Source organism: Myotis daubentonii, chromosome 4 (assembly GCF_963259705.1).
Source record: "Myotis daubentonii chromosome 4, mMyoDau2.1, whole genome shotgun sequence".
Taxonomy (NCBI): domain Eukaryota; kingdom Metazoa; phylum Chordata; class Mammalia; order Chiroptera; family Vespertilionidae; genus Myotis; species Myotis daubentonii.
The window spans coordinates 38916534-38943430 of record NC_081843.1 but is presented as its reverse complement, the minus strand read 5'-3'; the positions used below and the strand labels follow the sequence as shown (position 1 = coordinate 38943430).

Genomic DNA, 26897 nt, shown 5'->3' with positions numbered 1-26897 from the left:
AGGCTCAGATGATGGTTAGCATTTTTTAGAAATAAAGTATTTTTAATTAAGGTGTACACATTGTTTTATTAAGACACAAAACTATTGCACCCTTAATAGTGTAAACGAAACTTTTTTATGCACTGGGAGACCAAAAAGTTCACATGCCTTGCTTTATTGCAGTGGTCTGGAACTGAATCCGCAGTATCTCCGTGGTATGCCTGTATACCACATTTTCTTTATCCACTCATTGGGCAAAGGACATTTAGGTTGTTTTCATATCTTGGCTATTACTGCTACTGCTACAATGGACATGGGAGTGCAGATCCTAATTTCTTTTCCTTTGGATATATACCCAGAAGTAGAATTGCTGGTACTTCTATTTTTAATCTTCTGAGACGTTGCCATACTGTTTTCCATAGTGGTTGTATCAACTACATTTCCTTGTACCAACAGTGCACAAGGGTTCCCTTTTCTCTACATCCTCGCCAACACTTGTTATCTCTTGATAGCTATTCGGAGAAGTGTGATATGATAACACCTTATGGTTTTAATTTGTTTTTCTCTGATGACTAGTAATATCAAGAACCTTTACATGTATCTGTTGGCCATATGTATGTTTTTGTTGTTTTTTAAATATCTATTCAGGTCTTTTGCCCATTTTAATTTTTTTTTTGTGCTGATGAAGTATATGAGCTTTTTATATATTTTGGATGGATGATTTGAAATATTTCCCATTCAGCAGGTTGACATTTTTTTGTTGATAGTTTCTTTTGTTGTGCAGGATTTGTTAGTTTGATGTCCCACTTTTTTTTTTTTTTTGCTTTTGCTGCTTGTGATTTTGGTGTCGTATAAAAAAATTCACTGTGAAGTTTAATGTCAATGAGTTTTCCCCCTATGTTTTCTTCTAAAAGTTTTATGTTTTTAGGTTTTATGTTTGTCTTTAATCCATTTTGAGTTAATTTTTGTGACTAATATAAGATAGGTGTCCAATTTCATCCTTCTGCATGTGATCATTTTGTTTCCCATTACCATTTATTGAAGAGACTATCCTTTCCCTATTGAGTATTCTTAGTGCTTTCATCAAATTTTAGTTGAGCATATATTTGAGGGTTTATTTCTGGGCTCTTGATTTTGTTCCATTGGCCTATGCGTCTATTTTTATGCCAATGTCATACAGCTATGATAGCTATGTAATATAGCGTGAAATCAGGAAATGTGATGCCTCCAGGTTTGTTCTTCTTTCTCAAGATCGCTTTGGCTATTTGGGGTCTTTTGTAGTTTCATACAAATTTTAGGATTGTTTGCTGTGTTTCTTGAAAATGCCAATGGCATTTTGATAGGAATTGCATTGAAGCTATCGATGGCTTTGGGTAGTGTGGACCTTTTAACAATATTAATACTCTGATCCATGAACATGGGATATCTTTTTATTTTGTTTGAAAACTTATAAGCTCTATGAACTTAGATATCCAAATCTCCCCCAAGATTTGGAAAGTTATCCCCCATTACTTCTTTAAATAAACTTTCTGCTCCCTTATTCCTCTCTTTTCCTTCAGGGATTCCCAATAATTCGCAATTGCTTCTTTTGATGTTATCCCATAGATTATGTAGGCTTTCTTCAGTCTTTTTTTTTTTTAATTTATTATTGAAAGTATTACATATGTCTCTTCCCCCCCCCCTTCGCCCCCCATTGAATTCTCCTAGCCTGTCCCCACTCCCTACCCCAGGCCTTCATCACCCTATTGTCTGTATCCATGGGTTATGCATATATGCATGCAAATTCCTTGGTTGATCTCTTTTTCACTCTTTCTCATTCTTTTTTTTTTTTTTTCATTGCTCTCCCTTAACTGGATAGTATTGAAATATCTTCTACTTCACAGTTTCTTTTCTTTCTTGATCCATTCTTATGTTGATGCTTTCTATTGCATTTTTTTATTTCATTCATTATTATATTCTTTAAATCCAGAATTTCTGTTTGGTCCTTTCTTTATGATTTCTATTTCTTGTTAAACTTCTCATTTTGTTTATCCATTGTTTTCCCAATCTTGTTGAGTGTTTTTCAGTGTTTTCTTTTAACTCATTTAGGTTCCTTAAAATAGCTATTTTGAATTCTTAGACAGGTAAATTATAGATCTGCATGTCCTTGAGGTCGGTTACTGGTGCATATTGTATCTCTTCAGTGGTGTCATGTTTCCTTGTTATTTAATATTCCTTGAAGTCTTGCATTGTGTGTTCATGTCACCACCTTCAGTCTTTACTGAAACTGGAAGGTAAATACCTCTATCAGATCTGCTAGGGATTCTGAGGCTTTCTCAGACCTATTGATAAGCCTGCTCCATGCTTTATGCTCCCTCTTGTGGCAGAATTCTTAAACTTGGATACCTTCTCTGAATCCTGCAACACACCAGGCCAGGTGCTGACAGCCTCCCTTTTGCTTTCCCATGGGTGGAGCTAAAGCTAAAGTTTGTGGTCTCTTCCTGGCCCACAGATATGAGCCAGCTTTCTGCACAACATCTGCTGAAGCTCACTCTCACCACTGTTGGGAGTGTGGACAGAGAGCTGGACAGAGTGGGGGTTTCTGTGGGGAAGGTGCACGGAGCATTGAGAGTATACATGGGCCATTTGGAGGGGTGTCCATGAGCCAGGCATCTCCAGTGGCTCACGGTGAGCTTCTTGATGGCCTCTGCAACACAGGGAGTAGGATCCACATTCCCTTAATGTCCTGGGAGATCCCATCTTTTGCTTTCCTCTTCCCTTTCCCCTGTCATGCAGCTCACAACTCCCTACTCTGGATGTGGTAAGATAGAAATGGACCTCTTTGAAAGAGGCCGACACAGCTGGAAGAGCTGTGCTCTCACTCACATGCACTTGCCCCTGGGAGAGAAATCACAGATCCAGACGGCACTGAGCTGTGCCTCCCTGGGGAGGGCTGCTGTGGGTAAAGCCTAACTGTTCCTCTTACCCTCTGCAGTGTGTCCACATTGTATTTTCTTTCTCCAGTGATGTGCTGGAGCTTCTCTGCTGGGAACTGGGACTTCCAGAAAGGCTTTTTTATCCATGGGTGATAGTCTTAAAACAGTGTTCTTTAGGGGCTCCTGGGCCATGGCCAAAGGGACTGTAGACCACTTACGACCACTGAGGGGTCCGCAGCTGAGGCCTGTGTGATGCACATGGGTGGGCAAGACTCCTCTGGCCCCCTTGGCATGTGGTGGTGGGTCCCACAGCTCCCACAAAGGCCCTTCTGTCCCCGAGGGATGCTGAATGGTTGGTGTTGAAGGGGGTTACCAGGATGGATGTCTTTTTCAGGCATGTTGCTGATGTCACTCTTCTTTACTTTCTTCTAAGGACATGTCTGTTTCCACAATCAAGACAGGGAAATTTTTAGTTGAGCTATGACAGGATATAGCAGACACTTGCTTCCCTTCACCATGGCATAGATGATGTACCCATTTATGAGCTTCACCAGTGGGGTTCAGCATTGGCTGGGCTTCTCCTCCAAGTGTGGAACTCTTATTAACAGAGATATTTCATGGCAAACAGTTGTTCACCAAAAGTGAGTATGCTTATGAAACATCTCAATATGAAATTTAAAACTGCTGTATAAATGATAGATTTATACACTTGACAAAGGGGTAAAAACTAAAATTAAGAAAAAGGGCAGTAATGTTTAAAATGCAACCTGTTAAAGATCTTTAAAGCTTTATCCTGAACATTTTAGGACCTTCATTGATGTTTTTAATAAAGCAGGCCACTAGTCTGTCCCCACGATGGCAGAGTAGTAGGCTGGATGGTTTCATGTATAATCATATTTTGTTTGGTCCACATAGTGTTTTACATTAAAAACATTTTTAACATAAAACTTAGATTTTCATTTTTCCTGGGGGGGAAAAAAACAGGTGATTGGTAACACTGGCTTGACATTCTTTTTATTTTAAGTACCTTTTTTTATTTTTCAATTACAGTTGATGTACAATATTTTATTAGCTTCAGTTGTATAAGCTAGTGATTAGATATTTATGTAACTGATGAAGTGGTCACTCTGACAAATCTAGTACCCATCTGACACTAGGCACAGTTATTACAGTATTATTGACTATATTCCCTATGCTATAGTTTACATCTTCATGATTATTCTGTAACTACTAATTTGTACTTCACCTTTTCACTCATTCTGCAACCTCCCTCCATCTGGCAATCATCAAAATGTTCTCTGAACCTGAGTCTGTTTCTGTTCTGCTTGTTTGTTTATTTTGTTTTTAGATACCATACATAAGTGAAATCATCTGGCATCTGTCTTTCTCTGTCTGACTTCCTTCACTTAGCGCAATGCCCTCTAGGTCTATTCAGATTGTTGCAGATGGCAAGATTTCATTCTTTTTTTTAATGGCTGAGTCATATTCCATTTTATATATGCACCACATCTTCTTTATCCATTCATCTATTGATGGACACTTAGTTTGCTTCCATATATCGGCTATTATAAATAATGCTACAATGAACATATGGATGTATAATAGGTCTTTTCAATTTGGTGTTTCAGGTTTCTTCAGATAAATACTCAGAAGTGGAATTGCTGGGTCCTTTTTTTGTGTCTTGTTATAGCCTTTGTTTTAAAGTCTATTTTGTCTGGTTATGAGCATTGCTAGTGTAACTTTTTTTCTTTGTATCAGTTTTCATGAAATACCTTTTTCCATCCCTTTGTTTACAGTCTGTGCGTGCCTTTTCATCTGAAGTGAGTTTCTTGTAGGCAACATATGTAAGGGTCTTGTTTTGTTATCCATTCAACTACCATATGTCTTTTGCTTGGAGCATTTAATCTGTTTGCATTTAAAATTATTATTGATAGATATGTACTTATTGCCATTTTATTATTCATAGTTTTATCTTTTTTCTTCTTTTTCTTAAAGAAGACCCTTTAACATTTCTTGCAACACTGGTTTGGGGTGATGAACCCTTTTAGATTTCCTTGTCTGGGAAGCTCTTTATTGATCCTTTGATTCTAAGTGATAGCTTTACTGGGTAGAGTAATCTTGTTTGTAGTTCCTTGCTTTTTATCACTTTGAATATTTCTTGCCAGTCCCTTCTGCCTGCAGAGTTTCTGTTGAGAAATAAGCTGACAGTCTACTGGGAGCGCCTTTGTAGGTAACTAACTGCTTTTCTCTTGTGGTTTTTAAGATTTTCTCTTGTCTTTAATCTTTGGCATTTTAATTATGGTGTGTTTTGAAATGGGCCTCTTTGGGTTCATGGCTTGGCATTTTTTAAAAATATACTTTTATTGATTTCAGAGAGGAAGGAAGAGGGAGGGAGGGAGAGAGAGAGAGAGAGAGAGAGAGAGAGAGAGAGAGAGAGAGAAACATCAATGATGAGAGGGAATCATTGATTAGCTGCCTCCTGCACACCCCCTACTGGGGATTGAGCCTGCAACCAGGCATGTGCTCTGACCAGGAATCAAACTGTGACCTCCTGGTTCATAAGTCAACATTCAACCACTGACCCACACTAGCCCAGCCATGGCTTGACATTTTTATGTGGCAATAGACAGAAGATAATAAAAAGGAGCCTCTCTTTTATTTATTTATTTTTAATTGAGATATACATGACAGATTATGTTAGTTCAGGTATATAACATAATGATTCAATATATGTGTATATTACAATATGATTACCACAGTTAGTTTTGTTAACATGTCACCATACATAGTTACAAAATTTTGTGTGATGAGAACTTTTAAGATGTATTGTCTTAGAAACTTTTAAATATACAATACAGTATTATTAATTACTTAGAGGCCCGGTGCATGAAATTCATGCACAGTGGGGTCCCTAGGTTTGGCTGGCAATCAGGGCCGATCAGGTTCCCAGCCTCCCTGCCTCCATGCCTCCCCACCTCCTCCTTCCCTCACTGCCTCCATAGTTCCCTGCCTCCCCTCCTCCCCCCCTCCTCCTTCCCTCGCCACCCACATCTGCCCCACCCACCCCCGGTTTCCCATCCCAACCCAGGGCCTGGCCCCGATCGGGCAATCGGGCCTGCTGGCTAGGGGAGGTGCAGGGGGAGGGTCCTGGAAGGTTGGCTTGCAGGCCCCATCAGCGATCGGGGCCTGTGGATGGGGGGCAGCTCCTGCATTGAGCATCTGCCCCCTGGTGGTCAGTGCATATCATAGTGACTGGTTGTTTCAGTTGTTCTGGTCATTCAGGTTGTTCCAGTCGTTCCACGTAATGGTTACTTAGGCTTTTATATATAGACTAGAGGCCCGGTGCACGAAATTTGTGCACTTGGGGGGGGTGTCCCCCAGCCTAGACTGTGCCCTCTCACAGTGCGGGAGCCCCTGATCGATCGCTTCAAAGAGGTAGGCCCTGCTCAACCATCCGGGGCTCCTCAATGGATTGCCCCAAAGAGATAGGCTGGTGCCAGGGGTCCAGCCTCCGTGGCGGGCACGTAGGGCCATGGGAAGCCTGGGGGAAGCTGTGCGGAGCAGCCGCTGAGACCCTGCCCCCACAGCACACGTGCGGGGCCACGGGAAGCCTGCCTCCGCTGTGCACACAGCCATCTTGTGATGGCATGGGGGCATCACGTGTAAGGGCATGACAGCTACTTAGCCTTTTATTAGTAAGGATAGTCATCATGCTTTACATTACCTCCTCATGACACTATTTTATTTATTTATTTATTTATTTATTTATTTATTTATTTATTTATTTATTTATTTTTCAAATCCTCATCTGAGGATATTTTTCAACTGACTTTCAGAGAGAGTGGAAGAGAAAGGGAAAGACAGAAAGAAATATCAATATGAGAGAAACACACTGATTGGTTGTCTCCTGCAGCACCCTGACCAGGGCCCAGGCTGGGAAGGAGCCTGCAACTGAGGTATGTGCCCTTGACTGGAATCGAACCCATTATCCTTCAGTCTGCAGACCAACGCTCTATCCATTGAGCCAAACTTGCTAGGGCCTCATGACATTATTTTATAACTGGAAGTTTATACCTTTTGACCCCCTGGATCTATACCTTTTAGATGAACAAGTGCTCTATGAGTTTTCCCTGACCTGCTTACTCTTTTTTTTGATGCCACCTGGCACCTGAAGGCATCTGAGTTTATGTTCCTTGGTTTTCTGAGGCGTGTTCTAGTAGCAAAGGTCCTGGTGCTTTCTCTCAGACCCTTAATTCTGCCCCTTTTGAAGAAATTCTACCACTTAATTTACGCACTGGCTTAGGGCCTTGACACTGAAATGCAAATGTCTTTGACTAGGGAAAAGCATAGCTGTTATTAGTCATTGACCCCTTGCGTATGAGAATTCCATTTATTCTCAAGCTAATGTAGACAGGAAAGGAGAATAGAAAGAACATAAGGGCACCAGAATCCAAAAGGAAATAAATGTCTGGGGGATCACCACTGAGGAGGGAGGAGGGAGGAGGACACTGAATGGAAAAACTGGTAGTCTCAATGGTTGCCACTGCCCTCTTAACTTCCCCTGGGGGTGGCCTCTGTTATTAACGTGTGATTCCAATGCATTGGATAAGCAGAAGCAAAGTATCTGGAAACAAGTGTCAGCAAGATGAAATAGGGCAGACTGAGGGAAATGCCATGTGGTGGAAAACATGCTGTGGGAAGGGGTATCTGTGAAAAAATTCCATGGCTCTGTAGAGAGTGGTTGGACCAAGATGAAGGCCATTCTAAAAACAGAGATTCTGGTGTGGCACTTCCCGTAGTCACCATTCTCTCCCCACAGACATAAACATAACAGGACCAAGGGAAGTGATTTATCCCAAATGAAGGTCCCTTCCCTCTGATTTCTTCTCCAAAGTGTATGCTGATGATTTTGAAATCTTTTCCAAATTGAATCAGTTTGCATTTGTATCATCAGCTATAGGCTAAGTTGCTAGGAATTTGTGCTTAGAAAAGTGGGAGTTTATCCCAGTGTCTGTTAATTTTTTGAAACTATGGTCCATTAGGATCGTATTCCTTATTACTTAAATCTGATTTAACCTAAAGAGACAACAATGCGAGAGTCGTGGCCAAAATAGATAATGCCTGTATATGTGTGGAATTAAGCTAAAAACTTTTTCCATTTTCCATTAAATGAATAGGATTATGTGCTCCACAGATGGTATTTCAATCCCTTGTGTGGGATCCATTACAATAGTCTATTTCAACACAAACTTTTTTTTTCTGTGTAAGCCATTCACTTTGTAGAGGAAAAGCTTAGTAGAACATTGCATTGTGAGTTTTAGTATTAGCATTTCCTCAAATATTTTTGAGAAGGTCTCAAGCCAATGCCTTCATAAGCATTTGGAGAGCCCATCCATCAATGACCACAGACGCTTATTGAACTTGCAAAGTATGTATAGTATTTTAGGGTTAGCTCAGATTTTTGTAAAAATAAAATAAATCTGCCCTGTTTTGTATATAGAGAGTTTTCTTTGTCCCTCCCTGGAAGTTCTTCTCACAGTCTAGTTGTATGCATCTTGAACAGGAATCGAACCCACAACCTCGGTATGTGCCCTGACCAGGAATCAAACCCATGATCCTTCGGTGCGTGGGACAATGTTCTAACCAACTGAGCCACACTGGTCATGGCTCTAGTTTTTTTTGTGTTTTTTTTTAAAAAACAGCTTTACTGAGGTAACAAAGACATAAAATTACTAGACAAATTAAGTATATAATTTGATAGGTATGGCAAGTATACAGTCATGAAACTGTCACCTCAGTTATGAAGTTAACTATTCATCGCATACAAACATTTTTTCATACCCCTTTGTAATTCCTCCCATCCACCCCTGCTTGCCCCTCACTTTCTGCAGGTAACCACTGATTTGCTTTCTGCCACTCTAGATTAGTTTGTATTTTCTAGGGCTTTATATAAATGGAGTTATACAGTATGTTATTGTTTTTTATGTCTGATCTCTTTCACTCAGAATAGTCATTTTGAGATTCATCCATTTTGTCTGGATTATCATTTCAAATAAAGCTGCTCTGACAATTCCTATACAAGTCTTTGTATGAATGTATATTTTTATTTCTCTTGTGTAATACCTAGGAATGGTATGGCTGAATCAATTGGTACTTCAAAGATGCTTTACTTGAAATAGCCAAACTGGAAACCATCTAAATGTCCATGAATATTTTTTAAAAACTGCCAAACTTTCCCAAAGTGGTGTCAATTTTAAAATCTCACTAGAAATGTATGAGAGTTGCACTTATTTCAGATCCTTGCCAACACTTGATACAGTTTTTTTAAATTTGTCATTTGAATATATACATATAGTTTTAATTTGAGCTGTTCTAGTGACTAATGACATTGAGCAACTTTCCATGAGCTCATTTGCCATTAGTACGTCTTCTTTGGTGATATGTCCAAATCTTTTGCCATTTGTTTATTTGTAATTGTGAGCTCTTTGTTTTTTATTTTGTACTAGAGGTCAGGTGCACGAATTCATGCACTGGTGGGGTCCCTCGGCCTGGCCTGTGGGGATTGGGCTGAAACTGGCTCTCCCACATCCCCTGAGGGGTCCCAGATTGCAAGAGGGTGGTTCTTGGGTGATGCACCCTGGAATCGGGCTCCCTCCTCTCTGGTTCCAGGTGCATCACCCAAGAACCGCAGCTGCCAAGTCAATGCAGCTCTGCAGCTCCTGCATTGGGCGTCTGCCCCCAGTGGTCAGTGCACATCATAGCTACCAGTCAGATGGTCTAATGGTCGGCTGGTCAGATGGTCACTTAGGCTTTTATATATATAGATTCTTTATAAGTTCTGGATACAAATTCTTTATTAGATAATATTTTTGAAAGTATTTCTTCCAATCTGTGTCTTATCTTTTTATTCTCTTAATGGTGTTTTTTAAAGAGCAGAAGTTTTTAATTTTGATGGACAAATTTTAATTTTTTTTCTTTTGCAATTGTGTTTTGGTGCTATAACTAAGAAATCTTTGCCCAACTCAACATCACAAAGATTTTATCCTATGTTTTCTTCTAGAGTTTTTATACTTTGTAGGTTTTACATTTATGACTATGATTCATTTTGAGTTAATTTTGTATATGGTGTGAGATTATATATCCATGTTTATTTGCATATGGATGTCCAGTTTCTCTAGCATTGCTGAAAAGACTGTTTTTCTTCACTGAATTGCTTTTGTGCCTCTGTCAAAAGATAATTGTCCATATAGGTATAGATTTATTTCTGAACTCTATTTTCTCTATTTTATTTTATTGATCTATTTGTCTACATTTATACCAAAATCACCCTTTCTTGATTACTGTAGCTTTATAAGTCTTTAAATCAAGTAGCATTAGTCTTCCAACTTGTTTTTCTTTTTCAAGGTTATTTTGGCTATTATAGGTACTTTGCTTTTACATATGAATTTTAAATTCTGCTTGTCAGTATCTACTAAAACAGCTGGCAGGGTTCTGATTGGTAAGTGTGCAATCTATCGATCTACTTGGGAGAGAATTGGTATCTTAATAATATTGAGTCATCTGACTCATAAACAAGGCCTGTCTCTCCAGTCTAGAGTGAATGTGTGTACATATTCTGCTGTTGTTGGATGCAGTTTTCTGTAAACGTTAAGTAGGTTAAATTGGTAGTTTTGTTTCACTCTTTCATTTCTCTCAGCAGTTGTTAGTTCTTTGGTATAGTACTTTCACCTTTTGGTTCATATTTATCTCTATATATTTCATATTTTTGATGCTATTGTAAATGGCATTTAAATTTTCAATTTCTAATTATTCACTGCCAGTATATAGAACTAAACTTAAATTTTGTATATTGGTTTTTATCTGCAACCTTCTTAAACTCTCATTATTTTAGTAGCTTTTTTTTGTAGGTTCCATCAGATTTTCTACATACATACATATATTTACATAATCTGTAAATAAAGGCAGTTTTACTTCTTAATTCCAAATCTGGATTTTAAAATTTTTTTCTTGCTTTATTACACTTGCTACAACCTCCAGTACAATACTGAATAGAAATGATGAGTAGACATCCTTGTCTTGTTCCTAATTTTAGTGGGAAAGCATTCATTCTTTTACTATTGAGTATAATATTAGTAGTAGGTTTTTCATATTTGCCCTTTATCAAGGTGGGGGAACTCCTTTTTGGTTCTGTTTTGTAGAGAATTTTAGTCAGGAATAAATGTTGGATTTTGCCAAATGCTTTTTCTGGGGCATTTGTTGAAATAATAATAATATCTTATTATGGATTTTTTTTTTTAATTTAGGAACTGACTCACCTGAAATATCTCCCAAAGAGGCAGTGTATTAGGAATTATGTTTGGCTGCAATAAATAAATATTTGAGAAATGGAAACATAAATACATAGGGTTTATTATTTCTATGTAATGAGAAATCTGGAAGTGGGTGCTCTCTTTCAGGAGACCCACCTTGATCTTACTCAAGTTGGAATTAATTGCTTCCTTCCATAGCTCCCACATTATTTTTTATGACAGCTTTATATAATTTATATACCATACAAGTCAACCATTTAAAGTGTACAGTTCAGTGGTTTTTATCATATATTCAAAGTTATGCAATCATCACACAATTTTAGAACATTTCATCACCTCAAAAAAAAAAAATCTCTGTATCCATTAGCCACAACCCCACATTCACTCCTAATCCCTCCCAGCCCTTGATAACCACAAATACACTTCTTCTGTTTATAGATTTAACTATGTGAACATTTCATATAAATGGAATTATTAAATGTGCTTTCATAGTATTTTGCTCATACCTCTGTTATTTCCCCTGCATTCTGGTCTATGTTTATTGGATTTAAGGGACCTCTATGTGACTTTCTGCAGACTTGGAGTTCCTGATCTGTTGTCTTTGGATCCACAGGAGTAGTGTGTCTGCTACATCACTAAATATTAAACACTGTAGAGTATATAATTTGGGAATATGGGCACAAAATTATTTCTGTCTGTACTTCCACATTGTAGTAACAATTAGATTTTGTAAAGACTCTGCATATAGTTAGCTTCTAACAAAAATATTGAGTGAATGAAGTTTACTTGTACCTTAGAAGTTAACTATCTGCTTTCTCTCTCTTCCTCATTTGAATCTTTTAACTTCTGACTCCTAGCCATTTAATACATCTGCCCTAGTTTTCTTGCCCAGCACAACCGCTACCATCTTTTTCACCCCTGTCTCTTCCCCCTCCCATAAAACCCATCGTAAGGTTTGTTCCTGTGGAGGCAGGCACCAGGGCTTAGTCCTGCTTCTGCCTCTCACACCAGCTATATCGATTGGGAACATCATTCCATTTCTCAAGTTTCAGTTTCCTTGTCTGAAAAATGTGGGAATGATGTTCAGTAAAGGCACCTTTAACTCTATCTGTGTTCCTCAATGCCAACGCAGAATAAATGAGCAAAAACAAGATTTGTGACTTATTCATAAGACCATGATAAAAGGAACTTATGAGGAAAGATGGGTTAGCTGGAAGGTTTGTGTTTTATTGGACAGTTATTTTCAAAAGATACTTTGATGATGGAAACATTTTTCAAGTTAAAGTAATTGATTATATTATATCCTTTAGGATGATAGTAGGTACTGTGTTTAAAGATATAATTGGTTTATAGAGGAGTCTTTACCCACTCTTACTTTCACCTTTTTGCCACACCCTACGTGTAAATCCAAAGGGAAATGGATGTGGCAGAAGAGAAAATTTTTTAGTATAGTTGGTGATTCTCAGTATTAAAGCCAAATATTTGCTCTTGAAAGCAATGAGATCCATGGCACTGGTAATGGGATTTAAATGGATTTAGGAACTAAGACTGAAACAGGAGCATAATTAGAAAAGATTCCAGGGTCATCATGTCAGTTCTCACCTGTTCATCAGGCAGACAGGCTGTCCACAGCTTTCACTTCAAAAATGTGGCATGTTCTTCTCATCAGTGTCTCTTGCCTTTCAGTTCTTGAGGGAAAGGAAGCCTTGGTCACCCCTTGCAACTCGATGTGTCTGCAGCAGTGTGATTATTGTGGGTCCAGAGATTCAGCTTACATCTGATCTCTTAAAAAACTCCTGAAAACTCAGAGTATGATACTTAATGATTTTCTTAAGGAGAGATGCGAGAAATAAATTATATAGGCCATATCATCTTTGCTAGCTTTTCCTGGTTTAAATGAACCTTTTCCAAATAAGAAGAACATGAACAAGAAATAAAAATGACTGTTGCCATTAATGCCCAAGCCACACTTTATGATGAGTCTTTTGCTTCTGTCCTTGAAATGTGAGCTATTGAACATTTGCTAAGGGGGACCTCTGTTCCCTTTCTCTTTTCTAGTTCACTGTGGATTTTCTACAGGACAAATTCACGGATTTAACATACCGTGGCTTCTTATGTGGAGTTTAGTCATGGAAGTTCAGCACCCAGAGTAGGAGGCATTTAAAGCTGAAAAAAGAAAGATGAGGCTGATCTCCTAGAGGGGAGAGTCTGTGTTTGTCACCACCTATGCCAGTTAGTGTTCCTACAACTTGGGGAGTTGGATATCAGAGAACACAGAGAGTTCTACTGTTTGCTCTGTTCTCCTCTGTTAGCTCCCCTTGCTCCTGCTGCTCTTAAAGGTGCTAGTGAAGGCTATTGCTAGATGTGGAGAACCCAGAGCTGGTGGGATAGGGGCCTGGGGCAGAGATGGCACTGTGTGAGAGTCTAATGCTGTGTGTAGATTCTGTAGCAGGGAAGTAGAATCCTTTCCTTTTAGAATCCCTACCAACAATATTTCTCATGACTTAGATCATTAGTTGACTTTAGGCTTCAATACTCAGGGATAATTCCATTGGCTTTAAGTTTTAATTAAGAAAGAAAATCATTAGGAAAGCAACTTCCCCCTTCCAATTCCTAACTTACAGACAAATTTGTTTTCTGCTATTGATTGACATTTTGCTTTAGACTTTGACCAAATGTGAGTTTGTTAGTTCAAGAGTTTCACAAAAAAATAGTCTACCCTATTATTACCCCGTTTAAAATTACCCTCCTAGAGTTTTTTCTTCTACTATAATTGAACTTCTTGATGATAATTTCATAAAACACAAAACTTGTACCATCAGGAATCAAACATGAGAACATTCATACGATTATTCAGCCATCTGAAAGCATTCTGAAGCACATGCAGTTCTGATGCGTGACCCTCTGTGCACAGGTTTAACATATGCATTTCTTTACCCATCTTAATATCGGAGAACAGATGCTAGACCTGCTTGTTCAATCTTACTTTTCTTCCTACTTGATTCAGGAGGGTACAGTGGAAATCATTTGGGGTCACACCGGGCTTTGGGGTCTCCACACAACTAAATTAAAACCAGGGTTTATTATGCAGCCTCTATGATAGCTATGTATATTGAAGAAGTAGTTTGTGGGAAGAGAAAGATGAGTACTAAAAGAATGTTAAAGGAAGATAAGAAGTGAAAAAATGAAAGGATATAGAGCAACAAACTGAGACCTGCCCATAGAACACCCCCAAATTCTCCTCTCATAGCCACTCCCTCCCAGGTAGATATGAAATATCAGGTTGCTCTTATGTAATCCAGTGTCTTAATTTCAAATTTTCAAATGGTGAAATTGATTCTTTCGTCAAATGAAATCTTATATGGATGCCCAAAATATAAAAACAAAGTAAAGTAGTAGGTTTTTTAATTCAATTTAATTAAACTTATTTAAACTAAAAAAAATTAATTTACCCTATCCCCCAACCCTTGCGTCTTGCAACGACCAATTTCTTCCCTGTATCCATGAGCTTAGATTTTATTTTAAAATTACACATATAGGAGTTATCATAAGGTATTTCTCTTTCAATGCCTCACTTATTTCACTTAGCATAATGCCCTTGTGATCATCTATGTTATTGCAAATGACAAGATTTTATCCTTTTCTGTGGCTGAATAATAGTTCCTTGTGTATATACACCACACTTTCTTTACTTATTGATCCATCCATGAAAACTTAGCTTGCTTCCATATCTTGGCTATTGTAAGTAATGCTGTAATGAACACAGTGGAGCATATTCATTTTTGAATGAGTTCTCGTTTTCTTCAGGTAAATACCCAGGCGTGGAGTTGTGGGTCGCACGGTAGTCATGTTTTCAGTTGTTTAGGAGCTCCCATACTGCTTTCCATAGTGGTGGCACCAATTGACATTCCCACCAATTGTCTCTGAGGGTTTCCTTTTCTTCATATCCTCGCCAACGCTTGTTATTTTTTGTCTTTTTTATAATAGCCATTCTAATACCTGTGAAGTCTTGATCTATATTCCTCTGATTCATAATGTCAGGCATCTTTTCATGTACCTGTTGGCCCTCTGTATGTTCTAAAATAGTGTTTTATTAACATAAATGTCTACCTTAACATTTATAACATTTCCTTAGCATTAAAGTGATTGGTGAGAGCAAGACTTTTAAATAAATGCAAGAATTTGAAATTCGAGGACATGAGTGACACTTTTTTTTATCAACTACTATGTCCAATTTTTGTGTTTTCTTTTAAATACAGTGTATCAGAAAACTCTTGTTTCATGTTAAAGGCAAATAGCATCTGAAGTTTTAAAACTTCTCTAGCCATACAAACAGAATTTCAAATTGTTTTAGTACTTTAAAGGAGGAGAAATTGGTAAATTTGGGTCTGAGAGCTGATCACTATATGTTTCGAGCAGAGATGTCGCCAATACGTAAGACGAGTGAGCACTTTCACAGGTACCTGTCTACAGTGGGTGTCAGCACTCTCTGTAAGTGAGACTGTCGGGTGTGTGCATTCTACCACGTAACAGTGTGATACAATGCCCATTTGCAATCCAAGACACTGGATGCAATGACATGTCCTGTATGGTTAGACGTGAGCCTCCTGTGGCATTAAATTAATCTTTTCCTATCCAGTTATGGTAGTTTTCTGGCTTGTTTGCACATGTGTAAATCTGAAAGAAAGACTAGGACAGAGCTATGACCTTACAAATGAACAGTACATCTACAGTATCAAACACATGCATGGACGTAGCAGGAGACACTGAGCCCTGAGGCTGGCACATGCTGACTTAACCTGGCAGGATGTCAGCACATTGTCGGGGCAGAGTACACATTTCAGGCAGATTTCACTTCTAATTACAATTAAATATGTAATTGTCTGGAAAAAATATGGTGAAGTTCCTAAGCATCTCCTTCCAACTCTATGTCAGAATTTCTACTCTGGGCTGACATCCCCAGCTCACCTGGCCTGGCACCCCTCACCAAATTGCCTGGGAGCTCAAAAAATATTCTGGTGATGTAAGTGAGCCTCCATTTCCTGAAATTTATGGTCACTTCATTCTGTTGTGGTGTCCTCTACCTGATGGTTTTTTTGTAATAAATTTATATTTTTTATTAGAATATTTCCAGATAATTCTCAGAATAAAATCTTAACACCTTGGTTTGGTTTTCAAGGTCTTTCTCTGTCACTTTCCAAAGCTATTGCTCCAAACCATGCATCTAAACAGACCTCATTTTCATTTGTTTTTCTTTCCACATTTTGCTTTTGCTGTCTCTTCTCCTATAATGTTATTCCTTGATGTCTAAATCTTTTTGATAAAAAGCATAAAAGTGATTATCATTTTCATTTTTGTTGCAGTAATATAGATAATATATATGTACACACACACACACACACACACACACACATCCAGTATATAAATCACATAAAATATTTAATGACATGGAAAGATTTTTCCATTATATTAAGTGGAAAGGCAAATTGAAAAATATTATGATTCTGTTTTTCTTTTCTTTGAGGAGAAAAATATATAGGAAAAAAATTCCTGAAAGTTTACACCTACACAAAAATATTACTAGTTGGTGGAACTGGAGATGAGGTTTGTTTTGCTTATTGGTATTTTATGTTTGGATAGTAGACCTGTTTTGTTCTTGTAATAAGACATGAATTAAAACATATCCCTAAAGCATGTGGTACCTTATCTCATCCTTACATAGAATTTTGGAGTATCTTAACCCCAAACTCTTCCAAATTGTTCTCATTATTACTCATATATCCGGGTATTTAAAAATATTTAATCAGTGTGAGTGGCACTAAGGTTGAAGGTAATGCTCATTAATGTTCAGCACAGAATAATATTTTTGAGAGCCCTTTCTGTCATCCCACTGAACTTGGCTTTGGAAGTCACCAGACTACCCATTCACTCATGTCTGCAATGATCCCCCTTACCTACAGGAGTTGGGGCAGAGCTAAGATAGTTGCTAATGAAAGAGGAATTTAGATTTACTGTTTCCTAAGCCCTGGGTGACATTTTTCGAATATTCTCCTCCAATAGGAAAAGGGCATGTAGTTCTCCTGTGTTGCAGTTGTGAATAACATATGCACAGAGGGGTTAACTATTGTTTCTGGTGAAGGTAACAGGGAAACATCTGTCTGCTCAGTCGCCCTGGAGCCCTAATATCTTGCTTTGTGATTTGCCTCTGCATTCACAGCCACATACTCATCTCCCCAAACAAAGAGGATATATTTGGTCGTCACTGATCATTTTTTAAAACTGGATTAGGCAGTTTCCCTTGAAACTTCTTTCCTAATGTAGCATGAAGTAGAGTTAAATAGCAAAAATGAAGGAATTTATTTGGAGCTATCAAAATAGGAAGGGGAATTGTTTGGTTCCACCGCAGACTGCAAGAGGGCTGAGGCATGGATTGAAGGAAATTATCAAGCGTGCATGTTGTTTTTAAGTGATACTTGAGACCAGGATGGGAAACAGCTGTGTTGTTGGTGGGTTTTTCTCGTGCCAACGTTCCTCATTTGATTGATTTTTCTCTCCGACAGCCCACTGTGCAGATAAATGTGTCCATGGTCGCTGCATTGCTCCAAACACCTGTCAGTGTGAGCCTGGCTGGGGGGGCACCAACTGCTCCAGTGGTGAGTGTCCACCTGCTGTTGTCTGTCTTGGGATGTTTGTGCTGGAAGGGCCCCTTGTCTGCAGATTCCCCTGAGCCTTGGGTTTCCCGTTTCACCCCTATGCAGAGTGTAGTGCGGATTCCCGACCCAACCCATTAATAGTTTCCTTTAAATCTGTGCAAGTTATTAGATCCAGAGCTGTTAACTGAGTACAAAGAAAGGTACTTGGAAGGAAGAGTTCAATAATCTGATGCTGATGATTCCGTAAATACCAGTGCATTTGCCAGAGTAGGGCAGTCGTGGTGACATAGCTATTGTAGTCTAACTTCTGTTTCCACTTGTTGATTTATCTATGATATTTGCTTGGTGATTAAAATTGACTACTTTCTGGTCTTAACTCAGAAGAAGTAGAATGGATATTTTCAATGCTTAACCGATTTTTCTCTGCATTTTGAGATGCAAATAATGAACACTTGCTTGAGATAACATTGGGGAGAAATATTGGTAATAAATAAAAATTCATGAACAGAATATAGTATGTCATCTGTCTCACGTTAAAATTACAGTTCTAAAATAAACTATTTGGACTATAAGCAGATTGCATTTAAAATCTCATATTCTTTATTATGAGTATTAAATGATGGAATGTCATGTAGTGCAGTTGCTTTTCTAAATTTCACAGTTAAAACTTAAAAGTTTTCTGGCTAATTTGTTGCTGTGTGTGTGTAATTGTGTATACTTCCTGTTCCTTCATACTTCTTTTTTTACATTTATCTTTTATTCTTGACAGTATTACAGATGTCCCCTATGTTCCCCACATCCCACCCTCCACTAGCCCCCTGTCCCACCCCAGGCCTTCACCGCACTATATGCCTTGAAAAATGTGAGAGGGACTCAAAGAGCAACTAAATTGTAAAGAACGGACCATCATATTTAGAGAAAGGAAATAATAGTTTTAAAAATTAGCAGGCTCTCATGGCAGCACAAATGTGTCCTCATTGCTACAAAACAGTTTTCTGAAACTAGTCCAAACGGACTTCCAGCTGTCTAGGTAAGCCGGGTTTAGGAATTTTTACTTGCTCACATTTGGGATGGGGAGATGACTGTTTATCTTGTTAGAACTACTTGTTTCAGTTTTGTGGTCTCTTGGCTGCCCCTTGTGCTGTCTGTGCACAGAACATTCTGTGTGAAAGAGCCTTTTCATTGTATCTTAAGCAGCAGCGGGGGTGAGGGGGAGGGGGGGGAAGAGACAGAGAGAGAGAGAGAGAGAGAGAGAGAGAGAGAGAGTTTCTGCCCCTGATGGGCTTCCAGTCCCAGTGCATAACTGTTCTGCAGGGTTTTGTTGTGCTTCTGTTCGAGATCAGGAGAAGAGTAGGCATTCTGTTCACATGCCGTTGAGGCAAAATGTTTGGGATGTGGGAGTTGTTGGCTCATGTCCATTTTTCTGGCTGACTGACCTCAAATGCGATGTGGCTTTCGTGAACTTTTCCAGCTTAAAAATCAGTTGTGCCTACACATTTTGAGGAAAAATAACATTATTCTATAAACTAGTGGGCAAGAGAAGAGTGGATGTATTCGTCATTTGGAAAGCGAGGTTTGTTGCTAATTCCAGGGCAAGAATGCTGTGGAATAATTTCAGCTGTATTTATACTCTGTCTCCCAAGGACTGCAGCCTGTGTCAAGCTAAGAGATCAAACTAAGAGTGTGTAAACAAAACAAAAGCCTACATGGGTTTCAGATTCTTGAGAACTGGTTCAGACCTCCTGGAATATAAGATAGTGTTTTATTTTGCAGGTTAGGCCTTCTTGAAAATAAACTGCTTCATTTTGGAGTTGACTCCCTTTTGAAGAAAGCCCCTAGAATACTGAGAACACATGTTCTTTCAATCCTGGAAGGTGATATTGACTCAACTTTTATTTATTCTCTACAACTCATGTTTTGGTTTATTTATAATGATCAAAGGCATAAGTAAACATGGACTCTTATTTGACATCTTCAAAGATGTTTGGAGAAAAGCATTTCTGACACCTTTTCTAAGCACATAAGAAAATGCTATTCTGAGCTGGAGCACTGGGTCTTGTTACCTCTATTTTGTCTGTGGCAGTTACTCCACTGTCACTAATTAGGAGTTGTATAATTTACTTATTACTCTTGGCCAGATAATTTTTGCAATAAAATGCATGCACTAGTAATCTATCTAGTAACAGAGTTAAAATAGTCTAATTTTCAAAGATTTTATTTCTGTGTCGCCTCTTCTCTGGTTATTCTTACATATATATTTGGTGATATATATTAGAACCATAAAATGATTGCTTTGACAATTAGAGCAGTTCCTTGTATCAATCAGGAGACAGAAACCTCAATACTTATTTTTTCACTAAAGCTTTTAGTTTGGAACCATTTTAAATTTATAGAAAATTTGCAAAGATAGGAGAGTTCCCAAATGCCTGCATCCAGTTTTCCCCCTTGTTAATGTCTGACCATCAGTTTGTCAAACTGAGAAACTGATATTAGTACATCACTGTTAAATAAACTCCAGACTTTATTTGGATTTCATCAGTTTTTCTGTTGACGTCTCTTTCTGTTCCAGATCCAAATCCAGGGCACCACACTGCTTTTCATTGTCCTGTCTTCCCTGACCCCTGATGTGTGACAGTTTCTCGGTTATTGTTTTTCCTAACCTCGGTAGCCTTGAAAAGCACTGGCCAGGTATCCTGCAGAATGCCCCTCAGTCAGTGTTTGGTGTTTTTCTCATGGTGGGGTTATGGGTTTTGAAAGGAATACCACGGAGTTGACGTGCCCTTCTCATCACATCATATCAGGGGTTTCATGACATTCATATGACATCACTGGTGATATCATCACTTGGTTACCCTTCATCGCTTGCTGATGTGTAGTGTTTGTCAGGTTTCTCCACATAAAGTCACTATTTTTCGCTCTCCCTAATTGGTTCTTTAAAAAGCAAGTCACTAAGTCTAGCCTTCCCTGAAGGGTGAAAGGCAGGAATTAAGCTTTAGTCTTCAAGGGGTGAGTGTCTACCTATGTTATTTGGAGCTCTCTTTGAGGAAGATTTGTCTTTCCCCTATTCATTCAATCACTTATTTATATCAGTATGGGCTCATATACAATTATATTGATATTTTGGGTTATACACCAACAGTACGTTATTTTTTTGCTCAAGTTGTTCCAGCTTTGGAGATTGGGTGTTCCTTTGGGTGGCTCTGTGTCCTGTTGACATGCCCCCTGCATTCTGTTTGTTTCTGCTGGTTTGTTTTGAGCACTTCCTTACTTTCTGGTGCTACAGGATACTCCAAGCTTATTTTGTGTTTTTTCCTGCCTCAGTCCTAGAACGAGCCATTGGAAAATGGTATTTAGAAACGAAAATCGGTGTGCTGGGAATGCTCATTACTACTGGGACACATAGTAACTTTAACAGGGAGAGTTTATTAAGAAGGATTATGAACTACCACAGGGGATTGGAGTAATGAGGGATCGGCTATTAAGAAGTAAATAGCACTCAAGACAATGCAAGGGCAGCTGACATAAGGAGCAGCCTCTACTCTTAGGGCTGAGATGAAGTGCCCCAAAGGAAGCCCCACCGGGGTGCGATCCAGACCTCGTTAGAGAAGGCACGTCCACCGCTCACTGAATGGCAGAGAGGCTGCCGGAGTACTGTTCTTGCAGAACTTGCTGGAAATCTGCCCTCCAGGACACTTGGAAAAGCTTTGGATAGAGAAGTGTCTGCTATCAAAGCCCCAGGGGTACCCAGGGACAGTTGTTGGCTCATGGGTTCTGCTAGCCAGTGTGTTACAAGAGCTGGATGCTAACAAGCTGCCTGTGCTGCAGGACCTAGCGCTGGGCTGCAGAAGCTGCCCCTTTTGCAGAAACGGTGCTCAGTGAAAGCTGCCACACAGTCAGATGCTGCAGAAGCCAGCCCCACTGTGCTTCCAGGGCAGGCCCTGAGGGCTGGAGAAGCCACATGCACTTCAGGAATCAGTTGAGGTAGCACACTGGAACGCCGCGGATAGCTTTCCTCCTGGAATGTCTCTCCTGTGCCCTCTAAAGAAAATGCTTCACACTCAGCTAGCTGGAAAAGGAAGAATATCTAAAGGGCCCAGATCCATTTTTGTAGAGCCCGCAATGAAGGAAAAGTTCAGTACTGAGAGGCAATAAAGTGATAGCCATTGCAATCCATGCCTTTGGTTACTCAGCTCCTCTATGTACACTTCTACACACATTTTATCTAGATACTAAAGTGAATGTCCAACAACTTTTTTATAAAATAAAATAAAAATGAAAAGAGAGGGAAAAGAAAATAACATCTACAAATGAATGTATTCATATAACAAGCCAATAGAAGCTATTAAAAACTGCAGCAGGCCCCTGTTCTGTAACTAGTCACAAGGCTGTCATTGTATATGCACCTCCCTTCTCCATTCAGCATTGTGTGCCCACCCTTTCTCAGCCCAGAGCCCACCTGCTTGGGGCTCCTTACATGGTGGAGTGATTTCAGCCCCCATTCCTGAATGACCTGAATTCTCAGTTGTCTTACCTTTAAATAAATTATTGATGGTTTCTGTTAACCTTTCTTAGTGGGCATGGAATTGCTAAGAGGTGCCCCATATCAGAGTTTCTTGGTTTCATGTAGCAACCCAATTTCCTCTTGAAAATCAGGATCAATCATTACATCCAGAAGAGTAAGTACTTTATTTACAGTAAGAGGCTAAAATGACCAGATGGCCGTAAATTGATAACTGTCACCCAGAACTATCTCTCTGTATTTTCCCCCCTCATATATTCAGGAGATTAAGGGACTAACAGAAACCTTTATATGTACAGGTTCACAAAGGCATCCCTTGGAAATTTAATCTGCTCACTTTGTCAGTGGAGGGCAGGGTTCCTATATGTGATATATAGTCAGAATTCCTGGTCTCAGTGTATTCTCTGTATAAAAAACCAGGTGTGTCAGAGAACTGTACAGAGTTTGTTCCCCCCGGAGTGAAATCAAGATTTATTTGACTAGACTCGGACATATTGCTTCTTTTTAAATTTGATGAAATGATTTTTTTAAAAAGCACACACATATTTTACTTTTATTGGCATCCTAATGTATACCCTAGCCTATATGACATTAATCTATCTTACCTCCATCTCTCTTCGCTCCTCTCTTTCCTGTTCTCTCTCTCTCTCTCTCTCTCTCTGTTACCCCGTTCCCTCATCAATCTCTCTGTTCCATCGTCAGTCCTCTATTCCTATTCCTCCCTCACTGGATGACAAACAACTCCTGGAGGGCAGGGGCTGTGTGTTATTAATCTCTTCAGGCTCCATTGTGCCCGGGATGTGGTTGGAGCACAGTAAATGTTTGTTCCATTTAATTAGATTAAATGAACCATATGATTCTCTATGATTCTGAGAAGGTCATTTGTGTATTCATGAGTGATTACTGTGTGCAAGGAACTGTATTGGATGCTGGGGATAAGGAAACAAATGTAGGACGAAGCTCATGCTTGGAGGAAGGTAGACAGCAGCGTGAATGTCTCATTGTGAGGAAGAAAACAGCCTCAGTCGTGGCGGTGGATTGAGGAAGCCTGAGCGGAGTTGGGCAAGGTAGTGTGAGGTTTTCTGGGTGCACTGGGGCAAGAAGGACCTCGTGTACTGCTGTGGGTGGGGGGAAGGAAAAGAAGCTGATATAGACTACTCTTCTAGAAAGTTATCTGAGAAGCCAACGAGGAGGAGCAAAGAGGGAGTTAGTGAAAGGCAATGAAGGCTCACAGGAAGCTTTGTGTTTGTTTGTTTTTGTTTATGTTTTTCGGTGAAAAAGGTTTAGAGGCTGAGCGGAAGGTGAAAGAAAAGGGAGGGAAGCTGGAGATTCAGTTGAGAGAGAAAACCATTTAATTGAAGGAACAAGGCTCCTTAGGAGACAGTTGGGGGGTGGGATGGGATCCCAGGAACTGATTGGCAGGAAGAAGTACTTCCCATTCCCAACAGAATGAGTGGGAAACAGTGTCAGTCAGGGATGTCCATAGGTTTCTAGTGTCAGAGGTACCAGTGGGTGAGGGAGTCCATATTTGGTGACCTTTCTTCATTCTCTTGGTAAACTTGGAGGAGAGATCATCTGCTGATACTAAGGGGAGCAGAAGTTGGGTCACATTGATAATGCCAATGACTGTTCTCTTTCATAGAGCACTTAAAATGTGCCAAGTATCAGTAAAAGGGCTTTATAGGAACGACATTTAATGCTCACAACAGACAATGAAATGGTTACAATTCTTGCTCCTATTTTATGGATGAGTGAATGGTGGTGCAGAAAAATTAAATGACTTGCCTAAGTTGATACACTTAGTAAACAATGGAGACAGACTCACATCTCACTGAGAGCCAATAACTTCAGCCACAAGGGTATGGTGCCTCCTGAAGTTGGAAAGGAGGTTTGGTGAAAGTGACAAGGGGCACTGAGAGAAATGAGAGCAGGAGGCTGGTGTTGAAAACACCAAATATTAAAATAAAATTTCTGAGAGATGCTAAGGGCACACTAACATTAGAGATGGGGAATTCCAAAGGACACCATTTTGGTTGGCCTCGTTTGTAATTTTTAATTTCCTCATTTGCAATATTAAGAACGTTGGGCCAGATTATATTTACAACCCCTTTCAAGTCTGTGTTTCTATGAGTGATTGACTCTGATAGCTACATACATGCAATCCCCACAACCTTTCTTAGTGTTGGAAACCCTTTAAAGCTTTTGTATGAGTTACAATAACACATTTGTTCTCCCAACCTATATACTCCTATTTATGATTTTCTAAACGTCTATAGAGAAATTTATTTCTCCTCTGGCTGTAGGGCACATTCAAAACTCCTGGGAAAGTACTAAACCAGCCAGCAGCCAGCAGCCAGCAAGTAGTTCTCAAATGCTTGTTCCCCAGGCTTTTGACATTAGGACCAAATAGAGGCAAAAGTGGAAATTAAGTTTGGTTTAGAAAATCAAAACTAGAGTTGTATTGTCATCAATAGCATTTCTGGTTAAATGTACTCTGAAGTAGTGGAAACATGCCTAGGAGGCAAGACTAGCTCACACACTTTTCAGGTACCACATTAGGAACACTGATAACCTTTTATATAAAGAAGGCACTCCACAAAGCACTAAGTAGTAAGACTTTGCCTGCAGGATATTCGAACTGGGGAGTCCATTTGAAGGCTGTTACAGGCCAGAAATCATAGGCACAAAAGCTGACTTATTCCCCAGCAAGATTTGTTGTAAAGGACTATTGACTGGGCACAATAGTCTGATCGATATTGTCTGGGAGAGAAGGCACTCAGAGCCCAGTCCTGGAGGCAGGTCATTAACATGCCCATCTCTCTGTCAGGATTACTTTAGAAATCAGGTTGATGGAGCAGCAAGAATAAGAGTAGATCATTGGGCTTCAGGGGCACGGGGGCAGGGCATTGATGATGGGTGGGAAGGATTGAGTTCACAATGGTTGAGCAGAACTGCCCGAAAGCAGTTTCACTGACGGATTGCCCAAATATTTTGATAGAGGTTACAAACAGAAACTGCTGATTTTGCCTTCTAAAGGAGCCTGAAATTTGGGCTCTGCTTGGTTACTCTCTGGATGGGCAGAGCGCCTCCTCCCCGCCTTCCTCCAACCCCCAGGTTGGAATTGAATGGCAGCAGTCTCAGCTGCTCTTCTCTCTGAGCTGTTTCTGAGCCTCACTTCCCTCATGCTTCAAATAAGGGTGAGAGTAACTACTTCCTTTTCTTGTGAGGATTAAATGACACAATACCCGTTCAGTGCTCAGTGCTGTGCCTGGCAGCATAATAATGGCGAAATAAATGGCACTTTCACTTTCTTATGTGACGCACGGGGCTTTAGACTGAACAGTGGATGGGGTAGCTCTTTGTGGCCATCTCATTTCGTCCTGCAGGCGACACCCTTCATTAGCAGAAGCCTCTCTGCCCATAGTCACTTGCCAGGAGGCTTCCCAAGAAACCCTAGTGAAGGTTTTACTTTGTGTTTTTTGTTGTTGTTGTTGTTGTTGGTGTGTGTGTGTGTGTGTGTGTGTGTGTGTGTGTGTGTGTGATTTCCAACATCTGACCATGGATGTCCATCCTTACCAGATGAATTCGGGTTTACATTGCTTCTGGCACAGTAAGAGCACTGTGGACATTTATGTTCCTTTGCTAGTTAGTTCACTTGCAATGGGTGTGAAGACAAGGCTGGGCTGGCATGTTATTTAACCCTACTCCACACCATCTATCGATTTTTTTGTTATTATGTTGTTTTGTGTAATATCCCTTGACATCAATTTATCAGAAAATCTTGGTTCAACCTCAAAATATGACCAAATCTAACCTTTTCTCATTGTCATTAACATGCCCATCTCTGTCAGAATTAGTTTAGAAATCAGGTTGATGGAGCTGCCGCCCAAATCCAAGCCACCATCCTCTTCTTAATTAGAGGCTAAATCAGTTTATATTAAGACTTATATCCTTTCCTGTGTTCTCACAGACAGCAACTTAAAATATCTACTATGTTTTGATTAATTTGGAAACTCTAGATATTTTATCTTTTTTAGTAACTAAATATATTTATTTATTTAAAGTGATTTTTTATTTTTCAATTACAGTTGATGTACAGTATTATATTAGTTTCAGGTGTATAACCCAGTGAATAGGTATTTATATAACTTACAAAGTGATCACCTCAATAAATTTAGTACCCATCTGGCACCATACATAGTTATTACAGTATTATTGACTATATTACATATGCTGTAGTTTATATCCTCATAACTATTCTGTAACTACCAAGTACAGTATTCTGTACTTCTTATTCCCTTTACCTTTATCACCCATCCCACCTCTACCCCCCTCCAATCTGGAAACTATCAAAATGCTCTGTGTCTATGAGACTGTTTCTGTTCTACTTGTTTATTTTGTTTTTTTTTTATATTCCACATAGAAGTGAAACCATATGGTATTTGTCTTCCTCTGTCTGACTTGTTTCACTCAGCACAATATCCTCTAAGTCCATTCATGTTTTGCAGATGGCATTATTTCT

At 39.4% G+C, this 26897-nt stretch overlaps 1 protein-coding gene across 1 annotated transcript in view; it reads left to right on the top strand.

The window, feature by feature from the left end:
* Positions 1 to 26897, top strand: part of MEGF10 (multiple EGF like domains 10) — a 165775-nt gene that overhangs the window by 68481 nt on the left and 70397 nt on the right. The window contains exon 5 of the mRNA XM_059693726.1: positions 17764 to 17856. Within this exon, the coding sequence (XP_059549709.1) occupies positions 17764 to 17856 (93 nt within the window). The remainder of the gene's footprint in view (positions 1 to 17763; positions 17857 to 26897) is intronic.